Source organism: Pteronotus mesoamericanus, unplaced genomic scaffold (assembly GCF_021234165.1).
Source record: "Pteronotus mesoamericanus isolate MK-2021 breed Mesoamerican mustached bat unplaced genomic scaffold, CSHL_Meso_final contig_130, whole genome shotgun sequence".
Classification (NCBI taxonomy): Eukaryota; Metazoa; Chordata; class Mammalia; order Chiroptera; family Mormoopidae; genus Pteronotus; species Pteronotus mesoamericanus.
In genome coordinates this window covers 25,518,466-25,536,797 of record NW_026555060.1, presented here as the reverse complement: position 1 = coordinate 25,536,797, position 18,332 = coordinate 25,518,466, and the positions used below count along the sequence as shown (strand labels likewise).

At 39.4% G+C, this 18,332-nt stretch overlaps 1 protein-coding gene across 2 annotated transcripts in view; it reads right to left on the bottom strand.

The window, feature by feature from the left end:
- The window catches only part of LOC129086884 (optineurin), an 80,521-nt gene that overhangs the window by 49,457 nt on the left and 12,732 nt on the right, over window positions 1-18,332 (bottom strand). For both annotated transcript variants that reach the window (XM_054593624.1, XM_054593630.1), the window contains exons 5-10: window positions 15,420-15,493; window positions 13,460-13,594; window positions 6,543-6,645; window positions 5,259-5,374; window positions 3,460-3,609; window positions 2,996-3,089 (exon numbers count right to left, since the gene is read on the bottom strand). In XM_054593624.1, coding sequence (XP_054449599.1) covers window positions 2,996-3,089; window positions 3,460-3,609; window positions 5,259-5,374; window positions 6,543-6,645; window positions 13,460-13,594; window positions 15,420-15,493 — 672 coding nt within the window. The remainder of the gene's footprint in view (window positions 1-2,995; window positions 3,090-3,459; window positions 3,610-5,258; window positions 5,375-6,542; window positions 6,646-13,459; window positions 13,595-15,419; window positions 15,494-18,332) is intronic.

Here is an 18,332-nt window from a genome sequence, read left to right as displayed (position 1 = left end):
AGCTTTCTTAGGTAAAATTGATAATTAAAATGGTAAGATATACGTGATGATTTGATACATGTATACATTGTGAAAGGATTCCTCCTATCAGGTTAATTAACGCATTCGTCACCTCACATAAATTTCCATGGTGTTAAAAATCATCATACCATGCTGGGCATTATTACTAACTTAAGCTGCAGCTGGGTAAGTCCAGGCTCTCAAGCTCACTGACAGCAGACAAGCTGGTGAGAGTTCCCTGCAGTAGACTTACTGTTCCAGCCGCAGCCATCATTCTCACTTTGCACTACTCACAGAGGAGCCCATGCTCCCAGCTCTCCTACAAACCCACCCACTGTGAGAAATGCTAAAAGTTTACTCCCTGACTGTAGGACATTAGCCCCACCTTTGTACACAAAGCACATTATACAGACATACCTCATTTTATTGCACTTTGCTTTTAGAGTGCTTTGCAAACCCTCCACCAGCAAGGAGATTACAACTTGCTAAAGACTCAGACGATGGTTAGCATTTTTTAACAATAAGCTATTTTTAAATTTTTAGTATATTCTTTATTTATTTTAAAGCATATTTTATTGGCTGTGCTATTACAGTTGTCCCATTTTTTTTTCCTCCTCTTTATTCCTCTCTGCCCCATACCACCACCCCCAAACCAGCATTCGTGTTTTCTGTGTACTTTTTGGGCTCTGGTGCTGTAGGCTGGAGATCCCCGCTTATGGTTTAGACCCCACTCCTCTCAGGGGGATCTAACTGGCTGTTTTAATATCCTTCTGGTGTTGCCACGCGCGGGTGCCCAGAAAGCCTTCTCAAGTCTCCACCACACTCCTTACCAGTTCGGTTGTGCTGAAGCTGCATTTTTCTGTCTCCGAGGTTATAAGGCTTCTCTCTGGCTATTGTTCAGTTGTTTGTTCCAGGTAATTTCTCCACAATTTAGTTGTAATTCCAGGTTGGTCCTGGGAGGAGGTCAGTGTGACTCCCATTTACTCCTCTGCCATCTTGATGTCATAGAGTACATTTTGATGGATCCTGCTTTTTTTTTTTTTTTTTTTTTTTTTTTAGGTTCAGTTGACGATAGTTGAGTTTGTTGTCATTTTACTGTTCATATCTTGATCTTCTTTTTCTTAGGTAAGTCCCTTCTTTTTTCTCTTAAATAAGTCCCTTAGATAAGGACTGGGTGGTGATGAACTCCTTTAACTTGACCTTATCTGGGAAGCACTTTATCTGCCCTTCCATTCTAAATGATAGCTTTGCTGGAGAGAGTAATCTTGGATATAGGTCCTTGCCTTTCATGACTTTGAATACTTCTTGCCAGCCCCTTCTTGCCTGCCAGGTTTCTTTTGAGAAATCAGCTGATAGTCTGATGGGAACTCCTTTGTAGGTAACTGTCTCCTTTTCTCTTGCTGCTTTTAAGATTCTCTCCTTGTCTTTAATCTTGGGTAATGTAATTACGATATGCCTTGGTGTGTGCTTCCTTGGGTCCAACTTCTTTGGGACTCTCTGAGCTTCCTGGGTCTCCTGAAAGTCTATTTCCTTGGCCAGATTGGGAAAGTTCTCCATTATTTTTTCAAATAAGAAATCAATGTCTTGCCCTTCCTCTTATCCTTCTGGCACCCCTATGATTCAGTTGTTGGATGGTTTAAAGTTGTCCCAGAGGTTCCTAACCCTCTTGTCATTTGTTTGAATTCTTGTTTCTTCATTCTGTCCTGGTTGAATGTTTATCTCTTCCTTCTGCTCCAAATCATTGATTTGAGTCCTGGTTTCCTTCCCTTTACTCTTGGTTCCCTGTGTATTTTTCTTTATTTCACTTTCCATAGCCTTCACTTTTTCCTCTATTTTGTGACCATACTCAACTATTTCTGTGAACATCCAGATTACCAGTGTCCTGAACTGTGCATCTCATAGGTTGGCTATCTGTTCATTGCTTAGTTCCATTTTTGGAGCTTTGATCTGTTCTTTCATTTGTGCCATATTTCTTTGTCTTGGTACTCCTGTTATGCTGGAAGGGGCAGAGCCTTAGGTATTCACCAGGGCAGGGCAACCCATGTGGCTGTGCTATGGTGTTGTATGTGGGGGAGGGGTCAGAGAAGGAACAATACAGTTTCCTTGGCTCTTGGCTGACTTTGTCACTTTCCCCACTACCCACAGGAAAATTGGGCCCTTCTGCTGCTGATTCCTGGGTGGATAGGTTTGTGTACGTTGTAGGACCCTGTGGGTCTGTCCAAGGAACTCTCCTGTGAGCTTGGGAGTTTATCCCGTCGCCACAAACCCCACAGTTTTTACAGACAGAGGTTTTGAGGCTTTCTTTTCACATGCTGGAGCCCTGGGTTGCGAGGTCTGTCTCGCTCCCCAGTTGTTCCTTCAGGTTTATCAGCATGCAAATGTGGGCCCGACAGCAGCCACTTCACCTGCCAGGTCCTCCAGCCACCACCTTGCCACGCATCCTCTCCACCCCGGCTGCCTGTCTCCTCCCCTACTGTCAGTCAGAATGAGTGTTTCTTCTTTAATTCCTTGGTTGTCAGACTTCCATACAGTTCGATTTTCTGGCACTTCTGGTTGTTTTTTGTTTGTAAATTGTTAGTGTCTTTGTTTTTGTTATGCGAGGAAGCAAAGTGTATCTTCCTATGCCTCCATCTTGGCTAGAAGTCCAGCAATAAACTATTTTGTAAATTAAGGTACGTACATTTTTTAGACATAATGCTATTGCACACTTAATAAACTACAATATAGTGTAAACATAACTTATATACCCTTGGAAACCAAAAAATTCAGGTGACTTGCTTTATTGCAGTGATCTAGATGAACCTACAATATCTCTGAGGTATTCCTGTACATATGTGGAACATCTGAAGTTATAAGCAGTGAAACACAAGAATTATAAACTGTAAACAACCTTTGAAACCAAACTTTGTTAAAGATTAACACAACTACTTCCATATAAAATGTTCAATAATTTCTGTCCCTTACTAGGCTATCAAAGTAATTTTTTTCTGAGTACCTCTTTCTGTTTTAGTTCTTCAACTGTTTTCAATGCATTACTGTATTCTTGGAGCAGCTTGTTGTGTGTCATCTGTAGCATGGTGAATTTGGACCTGTTTAAAAAAGGAACTGAGAATGGAATCTTGGGGAAAATATCATAGAAACTCTAAGTCTTGCCTCCCAACATTCTTCACAACACACCAGTAGCAAAATCTTTTCTCCTGACTTTACCATCCCACCACCTACAGGCATTTCCTTATTCTGAAACAAAACAATTTTTCCCGAAAAGTAAAAATAAGATTACTAGTAATTTTCATAATTTTGTTATAATTAAACCTAAATTTTATCTCCTCAGAAAAATCTCCTAGTACTCCTTAAAATAAATGAGAAAAATTTTAAATGCGTTCTCAAACCCTAATGCTAATCTGTATAAAAGAGCTATTCTTCTTTTAGCAAGTAGCCATTTAGTCACCTCATACTCACTTTTCATCTTCTCTTTTTGCTTGCTCCATTTTGATTTCTGATCGCATGCTTTCTAGTTGTAGCTCTAACTTTTTGTTATTGTAAACAAGCTCTTGCTTTTCATTAAGCTCTGATGGGGTTGCAGAATTTTTCCTTTCAAGGGCCTGACATCTAAGAAAGATCAAAAGAGGAGGATAAACAATGCTCCTTCATTTTTCAGTGGTTTTTAAACAAACCCCAAGATTATGTACCAAACACAAAGAATTTTAGGATAGCATTTTTCAAGGGTTTAGCAGTACAAAATAAAAATATTTTATCCTCCTTGCTCTTTTACTAGAAGCAAGTAGTATTGCTGAACCACCTTGAGAATATTATGCTAAGTGCAGTCAGTCAGTCAAAAAAATCTAAGAACCATGATTTCACTTATATTTGAGATATAAAATTGAAAGCCATGGCCACAGACAGTAAGGTGGTTGTCAGAGGACAGGCAGTGGGGGGGGGGGGGTGGAGGGGACCTAATATATGGTGACAGAGATGGTTTTGACTTTAGGTGGTGGGCACCCAGTGCAATATACAGACCTAGTATCATAGAAATGTACAGTTAGAGCCTATATGATCTTATTAACCAATGCCACCTCAGTAAATTTAATAAAAATTATTTTTAAAAAATACAGATCTTTTTCTGTTAAAAATAATTTACATATTCCTGAACTTATGCCTAACATAAAAAAGCACAGATGTAATATCACACAAGCTATTGCCCACTTGGAATAATTGTTTTAAGTAGTCATACAAATATATTTTTGTTATTTAGTCACAGACCAAAGTAGTGATTGGATAAAGGTACCTCTCACATAGTGCTCCATGTATATCTTTTGTATTTTAAAAAGTAATGGGTTCTTTTAAGCACAGAGACTATGACTTCTGACAAAGATTCAACAGGGGAAAAGGAAGTGGCCTAAAGCCTCTTAAAGATCAGAAAAAGAATTTTAACATAATAGCAAATATGAACCAATGATAGTTATGTGCAAGGCATCAATGCCAAGCATGTTAAACATCATCTCACTTAAAATCTTACGACATAGGAATTACGACACACATTTTACAAATAATAAAACTGAGGCTAGAGAGGTGAAATAGGTAACTTTCCCAAGGTTATTACTACAAATAAGTTGTAGATCCATATTTCAACCTCGGTCTGCTTGTCCAAAATCCTTAGCTGTTACTGCCATGCTGTACCAGCCTTGGAGAATATAACTCCAAGGAAACATACACTTGTATATTACCAACTAAACCAAAAGAACAACATCAACTTAGCTTTCCTAAATTTCGGGGTAACGTCTTACATCAAGAGAAACTAGCAAATGCAAAGTTCTCAACTTATATATTAGCCTTTATAATTGACTGAAAATGAATTTTTTTCTAAATAAATCTTACTCAAGTTCTTCCTTGTTCTTTGCAGCTTTCTTTTACATTTGTTCACATTAATGTTGTCAGCTCATGTAAGTCACAGGAAATCCAGCTCACTGCTTTTTACAGGTCCTCATATAGACTAGTGTACTTAGCTAATGTCCCCAAACAGCAGAATCAGAGTCCCTAGGGCCCTACCCCCCACGTAACTACAAGTACTTCATGTCTATATATTAACCTGTACATTAACCTGAACAACATTAGTGTTTTCTGAATTCATATTTTAATTAGGTCTCTATGTTTCTTTCAGTCAGTAACACAATAACAAAACTATGTTTTTTTATATAGTTACATATCTTATAAAAATGTACACCTTTTTAGGGAAGATAAAATTCATCTCTCATTCTTACTTTTCTTGAAGTCTCTTCTTCATTAGTTCAGCTTCACTGAGTTTCGTATGAGCCTCCTGAAGCTCCTTAAACAAGGTTGTCACCTGAAGGTTCAAGGCTTCCACTTCACTTCCAACCTGTCATACAGAAAATCCCAAACACACCTATGTGATTCACATCCAAGATTAAATGCACCTATTTGTGAGGCATCATTCCAGTTAAGACTGGTGAATTTATTAAACCTTTGACAATGAATGCCCCAAATATCTTGTATGAAAAAAATGTTTTGGTTAAAACTCTGTTTCCTCACAGAACATTAATGGATCAACTGGGATGCACTTGTGATAATAATTTTATCATAATTAAAATTAATCTTGATCATGGTTCAAGCGATCACAGATCACAGCAGTGTCAAAGTACAGTCTAATTTATCCAGTTAGCAACTCAAAGCCATATTCCTGGCTGATTTTTGTTTCTAGTTTACTCAACTATTTTTGCTGTACCACTTTTCTCCTGGCAGCTCTAGAATTTTTGTCAGTTTTATGGTGCCTTAGAAATCTCAGTACTTCTTTCTCTATTATTGGTTGTTGAAATAGTTTTAGTCAACTGGGTACTATTACTCACAGGTTGTCTCTTCATCTCAGTTTTTAAATGTTTTCTATTCTCTAGAAAGCAGGGGTTTTAGTCCAGAGCATGGCATACAGTAGGCATTCAATATATATTTGTTAAATAAATGAATTAGCTAAAGTAAGTATCTTATGTAAATGCCTTTTACACAGGCTACTGTGGCTCTTACAACTTCCTGGCTTCATCAGCTTTCCCTAGGTTTAAGACTGTTTGCGCACTCCAAGACACTCAATGAGTTGCCATGAAACAGCGACTATATAAGCATGAACCTTTCTCATAAACCATTTTATTCAGACCAGTACTGGGATAGAACCAAGACCTTTCTCTTCTACTCAAGTTTCTGAGCCACATCCTGAAATGACCTCATATTAAAATAGACAACATTCCTTTCTCATTTAGCAGGCCTGTTCACTTAAGAATTTAGGAGAGAAAATCAGTCAAGAAGAGGTAGAAGAGTGATTTCCTAAGATCACTAGGATAAGAATATATCTCACTGCAATTTACAGTGAAGGAAATTCAAATCAGGACAAGGAACTATGAGAGAAAAAGAGAATATTCAACATTAAAATTATTTCTATTTTTCTAAGCTAATAATACATCACAAGATTCGACTCCAGGTTCTATACAACTCTTACATCCTTGTGGGTGTGAGAGCCGTCTTACAATCTTAGTACCCACAGTTTCTGTGTCTTTCTCCTCTTCTTTCTCTTTTTCTGTGCTCCCCTCTGTCTGGGTCTCAATCTCAGAACGATCATTGGCTTTCTTTTCAAAATCTGAAACTCTAAAAAATTACAGAATATAGAAAAGTTACTTTCTCTTTGGCTTCGAGAGGAGTAACAATTGCAGAAGCACCAATAAGAACATTGTTCAAAATCTGGATAAAGGATCAGGGGTTTTCAAAATCTTTTTGCATTCAACGTATTAGCTTTGGTTTAGCTTTCATCCTAAAATTGGCTAGAACTGATTTAAGAGATGAATGCATACAGAGGTAAAAGGTATAACATCCTGAAGACTGGAAAACGCTGCATCTTTTTATGTCACTGACATAAAACACTTTTTTAAATTTGTGTTTTTGTGTGTGTACACATGTGCATTACATGTGTAATGCTTGTAATGCTTGTAACGCTTGTGTGTTACATAAGTGTGTGTGCCCTTTATAAAGATTCAACAGAGAAGAAAAGGCTTTTCCTTTCTGGATCCATGTAAGTCTACAAGTTCGCAAAACAAACAAATGCAGCAACATTCTTTCACTGATTCATACCATATTTTGCCGTGAATAATACATTCCCATGTATAATGTGCATAAGCCGTTTTGTGTGCATAATATATGGGGTTATTATATCCATGTTATGTAATCATTATACCTGTGTATAAAGCGCATCCTTATTTTTCCCTCAAAAATTTGGGCAAAAAAGTGCACATTATTTACGGCAAAATATGGTAATCACATGAAAGCTATCCTAATACAAATGAAATAGAGACTTGTTTTTCTCCTACCCCAAACCCCACCAAAATAACTTTTATAGAACTATATACCTACAAGAACAAAGAGAAAGGGAGAAAAAAATAATAGTAAGATTTGAGAAGCATAGCTATAAGTAGGAACTAACTTGGCAGACCAAAACGTCCGGATCTGAAGACAGAGCCAAGACATAACTCACACTGTGGGACCCAAAAGGCTCAGGAGTTGGTAACAACATATTATCTCTGGACGTGGGGATGAAGGTGGGGTAAGAAGGACTAGAACAGCCCTGGCCAGGCGGCTCAGTTAGTTGTAGCATCATCCATACAACAAAAGGTTGCAGGTTCGATCCAGAGTCAGGGCACATACCTAGGTTAGAGGTTCGATCCCAGGTAGGCATGTGTACAGGAGGCAAGCAATCAATGTTTCTCTCTTACATCGATGTTTCTCTCTCTCTCTCTCTCTCTCTCTCTCTCCCCCTCTCCCCCTGCCTTCCTCTTTCTCTAAAATCAATAAACATATCCTTGGGTGAGGTTTAAAAAAAAAAACAACTAGAAAATATTAAAATAGAGGGACTGAACCTTCATTAATCAGAGTTGAGGGCTTGGGTTTCCTACTGAAAAGAGGGGAGCTTACACAAAGATTGCCAAGACACTCAGTCTTCTACTTATCTCAAGAATCCTGGCATCTAGGAAAGTACCCTCCAGGCAGGAGATTGGAAGAGTCTCCTCTGGATTATGTAACCAGGAGGAGGGAAAAGATTTAGTTTCTGACATGGGGTTCCCCAAGAAAACCTCCTAGCCAGATCTCCCTACACATGCACACAGTTAGCTTCTAATTCCCCCTCCTACATCTGATCAGAGAGCCAAGATTACTAGACATTTGAGGAAAACCTTAAACTGAAAAGAAAAAAGTAGACAAAGAAAACAAGCAACTTACTGAAATCAGAATATGCTGGCGTGCAGGTTGGAACTTCCAAAGAACTCATTAATATCCAGGGTTAGAACTTCCAAAGAACTATCATTACTATACAGGGTTGGAACTTACAAAGAATACCATTAATAGCTGGGGTTGGAACTTGTAAAGCACTATCATTAATATCCTTAGAGATACAGGAAACATTACAATGATAACAAAATGCAACATCATAACCATGGAACATTCAAAAGACTCCACTCTCCCTCCAACGAAAGGATATGAAAATTGATCAAATGTATCAGAAAAGAGAAGAAAGAAGGAAGAGGAACATAGTTAAGAAAATTAGAGAATTTCTCCAGGACGTACAATTCATAAGTGGCGCTACAAAGAGAGAACAGAAAATTGAGGATAAGAGATTTATACCTAAATTAATTCTAGATCATTTTTCAATAACTGAAGGACATGAGTTTGCAAAATGAAAGAGCCTAAGTGTCCAGGAGAAATGCATGAAAAACAAACGGGCACCAAAGCACATGAGGTTTCATTCCAGAAGATTAAGAATCAGATTATAATGGATTTCTCAGCAATAATATCTGAAGCTAGAATACAATGAAGTAATGCACTCAAAATTCAGAGGGAAAATTATATCCAGGATAGACTTTTATATATAGCCAAACTATCCATAAATTATTAAGGCAGAGATTTTCAGATATGCAAATCTTAGAAACTATCTTCCCCATATATTCTTTTGTAGTAAATTAGTGGGTATATGGTCAGACCTATTCGAAAAAACATTTTTTTAATCCTCATCAGAGGGTATGTTTATTGATTATAGAGAGAGGAAAAGTGAGAGAGAAAAACAGCGATGTGAGAGAGAAACATCAATCAGTTGCCTCCCGTATGCACCCCAACCAGAGATCAAACCCACAACCTTGGTAGGTGCCCTGGTTGGGAATCGAACCCACAAACTTTTGGGGCAGGGGACAATGCTCAACCAACTAAGCCACCTGGCCAGGATGAAATTTTTTTTTTTAAAGTAAGAAAAACACTGGAGCCCCGGCTGGTGTATCTCAGTGGATGGAACTCCAGCCTGAGACACAAAAGGTGGCCAGTTTGACTCCCAGTCAGGGCACATGCTTAGGTTGCGGACTGAGAGGCAACCCATCAATGTTTCTCTACACATTGATGTTTCTCTGCCTCTCTTTCTTTCTTCTCCCTCTCATTCTCTCTAAAAAATAAATAAAATCTTAAAAAAAGAAAAACATTGGATTCAGGGAACAGGTGATCCAACACAGGAGAGCTGAAGGAGTTCCACAGGAAGATGGCAAAGGGAGATTCCAAGATAACTGCAATATAGAAGGCCCCAGAAAGCAACCAGGCCAGACTCCAGGAGAAAAGTCTTCAAGAAGAGACTACTAGTGGACAATACTAATATGTTGAGACTTACTCATTGAGAAAGAGGGGGGAGGGGGGATAAACAAAATTTAAAATGGTAATTATTCAAAGAGGTAAAAACAATGTATAAAAAAGGCAAAGTGGTCAAGGCATAAAGCATAGCTTAACTGAGCACTGTGTGTGTGTGTGCATAATGATGTAAACACTGATTAGTGATCAAACTAAATTTCAATGTACTAAAAGAACCAGCTACATATGTTGCAAGTGGCTGTCTGGCAAACAGGAAAAGCGGGTGGGAGGTTTGGTAAAGGAGATACTTTTCTCCATAAGAAGCTTATACAACAACCACTTCTTTAAACAATATGAATGCAAAACTGATTTTTAAAAAGGAACTTAGTTGCGATAAAAACAGAGTAATATTGGTATCTGTTACAAACTGTCAAATCTAATTGGTATACAGACACTGTTCCCAGCTAAGCCAGTTGGTACAGAGTTAAAGGAGAGCCTTTATCACACCACTCACACACTTCGGTATCATATTGCCATACGTTGGAATCACAGCTTATTTTAATTCCCGAGGGCAAATTTTCCATCTTGGGCTGACTTTTCCCTGCTACTTATCGATTGTCCTGGGCCATGCTTCCTACACACTTACCCTCTGGCTGTCAGTTTCAGTTTGTTTAGAAGACACAAAAATGTGATATATTAATCTTGGTAAACAATGAAAGTAAGACAAATTTACTGTCCCTCCTCCCACAAATCACCTAAAATTTTTCAGAATAAATTTTAGACTGTGTATACCCCTGTTTCTAGTGATTAATGACAATGGATGAAGACTAATTTATTTGAGAAAAAAGACATGGAATGTGTTTTCATCATATCTTATATGGCGTATAACTCAAGCCAGGTTGTTAGTTTATCAGTGATTTATTCCTAGGTTTCATCCTGATATCCATGTAGGCAACATTAATGTTGGCAACTAATCACTGACTTGCCAGTTGTTAAATACTGACATAAGGCTAGCTCACAAAGCAGGATTTTAACCCAACTGCAAAGGGGACACTTTACTGTCACCCTTTTGACAGTAAAGTGTCAAAATTTGAGATGTGAAACACCCATCTCAAAACCGGCCTGCCTTCCTAGCTGCCACCTAAAGAACTATGTCTCTTAGTCTCCAGAAATAAAGCTTTAATTATTTTGAAAGCAGGATATATATATATATATATATATATATATATATATATATATATATATATAGAAACATTAGGATGTAATAATTAGCAAGTTCCTAAGTTTACACCTTTATTATTAAAGCTAATCATGTTGTCTAAGTAAGGATGACTTACTGGCTAAACTTAACACTTAAAATGGTGTACACAACTGAGGAGAGGAAACATGGCTGAAATAAACTAACACACTGATCACTCAAAACTATTAAAACATAACATTTCCCTTTAAAATCAGCTGTAGAAGATGGCAGCATAGGTAAATGCAGTACTTGCATCCTCCCACAACGACATCAAAATTACAACTGAACTACAGATCAACCGTCGTTCAGAACTGTCTGAAATTTAGCTGAACATGAGTCCTACAATGAAGGATATAAAGAAGTCACATTCAGACTGGAAAGAGGAGGGGCAGAGACATGGAACTAGCTGGTCCCACACCCATATGTGGTGGATAAAATCAGGAGGGCTACCTCAGCTACAGGGGTCCCCCCCTGAGGAGTGAGGGGTCCCAGCCCCACACCAGGGCCCCCAGCCCAGGGTCCCAGTGCCAGGAGAGAAGGAGCCATCCCTTTTGGGTGTAAAAACCAGCAGACTCACTTGCTCTGAGCTCCAGTGCTGAGGCAGCAGCTCAAAAGGCAGCAGGGACATTCAGAGAGGAACTGAACTGTCTGGCATCAGGGTGAGCGCTGGGGGCAGCTCACTCCCAAGCAGAAGTGCTAGCAGAGGCCACTGCTCCTTTTCTGAGCCCTTTTACCACAGAGTCTGCAGGTGGGCACCAAATCTGAGTCTCCATCTCTTGGCTCTGCCCTGTTTGCCCTGCCATGGCAATTCCCTGAGACTCGACACCAACCAACTTGTGAGTCCAAGCTGTTTTTAGTGGCTCTTCCATATGAATGTCCTGTTGTGGCTAATGCTTCAAACTTTCCTAAAATCTCTCAAACAAGAAGAATTTGGCCTCAGCATGACCTGTATATGACGACAGTAACTGGCAATCAAAGCTCCACTACAACAGGAGGGTGTACCAGCCCATGTCAGGGGGGCGGGGAGCCTGGAGTGCCCAGCTCACATAAATGGGGAGGCTGGGCCAATGTGGGACACCTACCAAGCTCAGGAGACATAGCAGCTCTACCTAGAAACAAACAAAGGGAGGCTGCCAAAATGAGGAGACAAAAAAAATATGTCTCAAATGAAAGAACAGAACAAAACTCCAGAAAAAGAACTAAACAGAATGGAGGCAAGCAGTCTACTAGATGCGGAGTTCAAAACACTGGTTCTAAGGATTGTCAGTGAACTCAGGGGAAGAGTAGCTGAATTTATTAAGAATTTCAACAAAGAGCTAGGAAACATAAAAACAGAACTAGAAAACATAAATAAGAACCAGTCAGAAATGAAGACACATTAACTGAAATAAAGAATATATTACAGGGAATCAGTAATGGAGTAGATGAAGCAGAGGATCCATTCAGAGACTGGGAAGATAAGGAAGCAGAAAACACATAATCAGACCAGCAAAAGGGTAAAGAACCCCCCCACAAATGAGGATAGTGTAAGGAGTCTCTGGGGCAACTTCAAGCATACCAACATTCACATAATGGAGGTGCCAGAAGGAGAGGAGGGAGAGCAAGGAATTGAAAACCTATGTAAAAAAATGACAGAAAACTTCCCTAACCTGGTGAAGAAAATAGTCATACAAGTCCAGGGTGTGCAAAGAGTCCCAAACAAGGTGAGCCCAAAGAGGCCCGCACCAAGACACACCATAATTAAAATGTAACATTATTAGTCATTAGGGATATAAAATGAAACTCACAATGAGATTCCACTTCACATCCATGAGGATGGCCATAATCAAGGAGACAGACAATAACAAGAGTTGAGGATGTAGAGAAACTGGAATCTTCCTACACTGCTGGTGGGAATGTGAAATGGTGAGGCTACTGTGGAAAAGAGTTTGAAAATTCCTGAAAATACTAAACACAGAGTTATGATACGACGCAGTGATTCCACTCCTAAGTATACACCCAAGAGAATTTAAAACATACATCTACACAAAAAATTGTGTATGAATGTTCAGAGCAAACTTTACTCACAATAGGCAATAAGTGGGAACAACCAAAATGTTCATTAACTAATGAATAAACAAAATGTTTTATAGCTATACATTGAAATTTTATTCGGCAACAAAAACAAAACCAATATATGCTATATCAGGGATAAACTTCAAAAATAGTACACTAAGTAAAGTAAGCCAACCACAAAAGATCACATATTTATGTGATTCTGATTATATGAACTGTCTATTATAGGTGTATCTACAGAGAAAGCAGATTACTGGGAGGAATGGGGAATGTGTGCTAATGGATACTGGATTTCTTATCGAGGAGAAAAACACCTTCTAAAGTTATAAAGTGCTGACGGTTATATAACTCTGACCAGCAGCATTTCTGTTACAGTGTGACGCTCCAGCCAACTGAGCCATACTGGTCCAGGCAAAAAGCACACTTTATATGGATGAATTGCTTGGTATCTTAATGCTATCTAAAAAAAGCTTTAAAAAAGCAATCAATGCATATTTCAAGTTATCTATTTCATACCTTTTCTTGGCTTCCTTGAGTGCATTCTCAAGTCTCTCCACCTTCTGGTTTCCTTCCCTTAGACAAAGCAGGAGCTGGCTCACAGTTAATTCCTCAGATTCCAAATAATTCCTGGCTCCTTCTGCAGATCCATTCCTACATCAAGACAGTATAAAGGTTAAAATGTTTTAATCAGAAAACAAAAATGTCAAAGTTTAAGAATATAACTGGAACCAACGTAAAGGAACTGCTTTCCAGAACACTCTCCAATTCTCAGTCACTGACCGAGCACAGCTGGCCCCGTGACCCCTGTGTCACAGGCCTCCAGGCTTTGCAGGGAAAGAGTGGGGACTAAGGAGGAGGCTTGTCTTATACAATGCACGTGCTCACTTCTTCCAAGCAGTCACCGCGCTCACACCACCAGACCACAGGACCCACAGAAACAACGATGCAGAAGCAGTCCTGGTTTCTGGTGCCCAGCTTTCCTAGAAAACTAGCCTCAAAGTCCCCAAGGGCACATGCCACCCGTGGTGACATGCAGACTGCCAGCCTTTTTTCAACTTGACAGAAGCCATCATATTCTCGAGAAGAAATTCAAATAATTGGAGCACAGGAATGTAGGCACTGTTGGTATGTCAAATATTTTTCTTGATTTCAAAATGTGATTAAATAAAGAGGCAGTTCAATGACAAGCAACAAACCATGACCACCACAACTAAACGTTCCAGGTGACTTTGCTGATGAGAATGGCAGCTACTCTTTCAGCAATCTATTCAAATTCACCCATCTAATAAACAGCCAGGAGTAAATTCCTGTTCTCGACTACTGAGCTCCAACTCCAAACCTAGAAACCAAGCTCTTACTCCTCAATATATTTTCAAACAGGATAAAGAAGCTGCAATAAAAAAAATAATAAAATAGCTGTGTGGCCCCAAAGAGGAAGTGGTCTGTGCATATGGATCTAAATGAGGAGGAAGTGGCTTGGAAGTGTCAAACAGGGCTTCTTTCTTCCCACCACTTGCTGTAAAGTCTTTTGATGTGAAAAAGAAATATGGGGAAAATCAGGAAGTTCTAACTTCTAACTAAAAAAGGGAATAACTTTCATTTATGCCAACTGCCCTGCTTGAGGAAAGAACATTATCTAATACTTATTATCTCCCTTATACAAGAGCTTGGGAACATAACAGAAAAAAACAAACAAACCCATTTTCATGTTTTATCAATACATTCACCACGTTGGAGGAAAAACGGTATTAAAAGTGTATGTGAGAAGAGATCCTCAGAGAAACTTTCAGAGAGCTGTCTCTTTTCAGTAGACTAATATAGTACGAACCGGCTTACAGAGGATGCCCTGACAGCCTGTTCTGGCAAGTGATACCTGCGAGAGTCTCAGGGTCCAGGTCCTTTTACTGGCTCCTCAAAGCCCCTCCCCCATCATTTAAGACATCTGCTTCCTAATATATACTTGGGACAGGTGAACTTGAGACTCCCCAGGTAAGATATCTGGGCACTTTCAAGAAACACCCAGAGACTCAGAGCAGTAACAGTCATTGTTACAGAAGATTACCCAGTAGTATTCGTCACCTTGGCTTGTAGTCAGGAATGAACTGGGCAGAGAGAATGGAAATATGGTACAAGTTAGGCAGCCTGATCAAGCTCAAACTGCACTGGTATGCAAATTAGGGTATATAGGTCTTTTGACTGAGAACAAGTTTGCTTTCACTTTTTATCTGATGGAGATAAAACACCTTGAATGGTAAGGGTTAATTAGCCTGAAAAGGCACCACACCTTGTTTTTATTCTCTGCCAGTTTTGGCTGTAACATTAAACAGCATTCCAATCAAACATTCTTGAAAGGTCCTGGTATAATTTAATAAGAAATTACTTTTTCAGCCCATGATGTCTGACCTCCCAGGGGGACCAGGGAGTGACAAGACTGCCCAGGCTGCCTAGCCGACGGCCCGAGTCTTTCTCCACATACTTGTCAATGGCATCAGTTCTTGAGGGCCCAGGACTCCTCTTCATGTCTTTCATTGCCACATCTGCTTCTCCTTCCTGTAGAAGCAGAAATGAAAGGGATTTAACACAATACGTCTACAAGACAAACTCTCTATCGAAAGAAAAAAAGGCTAAAGATCAAGAATTTTGATAAAGCACAGCCCAAGGAGCCTACCAAACATTTAAAATGTGAGATGTTTAAAGTCGGTCACTGGAATGGAATGGAAATGTACCCTTCCTTCACCCAACGTGCCCGGTCCGGTTTATAAATATCTAGACGAAGGTACCCCTTCTCAATCAGCACAGTCAACCTGACCCCATAACATGAAAGCTTATCTCCTGCTCTCCTTGGCAGTTCCCTTCTTTCTTAGGTTAAGGTCACACAGAGCTGGTAACAGCTCCACACACCTTCCCTTTACAGTCCTTTAAAATGCAAAATGCTAGAACTTGCTGAAGCAAAGTTGAAAAAGAGGCAGTTTTCTGTGACAAGGCTCACGAAGTCAACTCCTATTAAAAATCCTATGTATTTTGGGCTGCTCAGGAAAAGAAGATTAAGACCACTTAAATGACTTAAAGGACATTTCTATTCTAATGTTGTAGTGGGATAATCTTCCAAAAATGCACAAAGATATTCTGGCTAATTTTGATTACGTATGCCCTTCCTAAATCTTGGGCAGTGCTTTCCAGTTCACAGAAGCAAAGCAAGAGAAACAGGTTTACACTAAAAATAACTGTCCCTCATTAGCAAGGGAACATATTATGTACACTGAAGAAAGAAGCCTCCTCCGATCAGGATGGCAGTGTAGGTAAACATGGCTTGCCTCCTCACACAACCACAGCAAAATCACTGCTAAATTACAGAACAACCATTACTCAGAACTGTCAGATATTGAGTCAAATGGAAGTTTGACAACTAGGAATTAAAGAAACCACACCCATCCAGACTGAGAGAGGGGAAGGGAGAGAGAGAAATGTTGATGTGAGAGAGAAGCATTAACTGGTTGCCTCCTGTATGCGCCTTGTCCAGGGATCAAACCTCCAACCTAGAGAGAGACAGAGATGTCAAAGTGCTGTTCCACCCACCCATGCATGCATTCATTGGCTGATTTCTGCATGGGCCATGACCAGGGATCAAACTTGCAACCTTATAGTGGTGACGATGCTCCAACTGCCTGAGCTACACAGACAGGGCAATAACAAAGATACTTTTAAAAAGTCTTACTAAATCCGTAAGCTAGTATGAAACTTTCTTCCATTATTGATCTCTTCTTAGTTTCATGCTGAGGCTAGAGGTCCCCTGAACCCTCAGCTTCTTTGCCCAGCTTCTGCCCCTGCCCTATCCTGCTGACCTCTCTCCCTTACAGGCTTCTCCTGAGGGTGCTCCCTCAATCACTTGCACAAATATCCCCGCTTCAGGCTTTGCTTCTAGAGAACCTGCTCTCAGATGCCCCTAACAGAAATGACATTCCCCATTATTGTCTCACATACACTTTTTTCTTCATTGCACTTTTCAAAAATAGCAATTTTGTATTTGTTTGTGGGCTTATTCATTTTATCTCTTTCCATATTAGCTGTGAACTCTGCGTGTGTGTAGCGGGGGGGTGAACATGCCTGTTTAGACAACTCTGTATCTCCAACAGTGGCACCAAGCCCAGTACTGGCATGTGGGGGAGTGCATAAGTTGCTAGAGGAATGAATGAATGAATGAATGGGTAGCTTTAGTCTTCCTTCAAGATGACTATAGCTGGCGGTTGATGTAATGCTCACAGTGTCTCTTGGATCATGACACGGAAATTATGTGGGGCTCCTTTATGTGTTTCTAAGCGGAAGTGCTTAGAAAACTAGGCTTCATTAATTTACATTCTGCTCTCATGAGAAAAATGAGGAGGAGAAAAAGCAAAAGGAGAAGAAAATAGTATGGTAGAATGGTGGTATTTCTTTATTCACCTTATATTGATAAGAAAACAGGCTCTGGGGTATTAGGCCACTTGCCCAAGGCACAAAATAACTGAACCTCTAAACTGTGAACTAGGTCTAGGGCTTTCTGACTTAAAACCCCATTTCTTTAATCCCATTGTTTTCTTTCATTCTGAAGCTCCCAATTTATTTAAGTAAATTATCTTGGACTAAATATAAGTAAAAGTTTTTTCTTTTAAAGATTTTATTTATTTTTAGAGAGAGGGGAAGGAAAGGAGAAAGAAAGGGAGAGAAGCATTGATGTGTGAGAGATACATTGATCAGTTGCCTCTAGCACATCTCCAACTGGGGACCTGGCTCGCAACCCAGGCATGTGCCCTGTCTGGGAATCGAACTGGTGACCTTTTGGTTTGTAGGCTGGCATTCAATCCACTGAGCCACACCAACCAGGGTGTAAAAGTTTTAATATATAGATTTCTTTGCTTGGGTTAACACCAAAACTAGATATAAACCTTAAAATTCTATTTAGTCTTATGAACTACCATTAGTCAATCTATGGTATTTTATTAAATATCTATTATGTGTTGAATATTAATCAAAGCCATGGCTAAAAGAGAAATTAACTGGAGGTAATGTTTAGTTTTATTGTTTTGAGTTGTTCATTGAATATCTAATAAAAGTCAGGGTTTATTAACTTAAAAAAAGAAAGAAAAAAAAGCAAAGCCAAGCCTTTTGGAAACTTCTGATATCCTTTTTGGGCTTCCTGAGTTTTATCAGTTATTTGCAGAAGGTTAATGCTCTTTGATGAAATTTGTGTTTCATCATGTTTAGTCATTTGCAGAAAGGATATTCTGGCAAAGTGTGCTTTCAAAGGGTATTTTAATTCTCTTGATTTCAGCCACTATTAATGCATCTAAAATTTGCCAGGGGGCATGGATGGCAAGATTACTAAGAGCGATTTTCCAATTCTATCAATCTT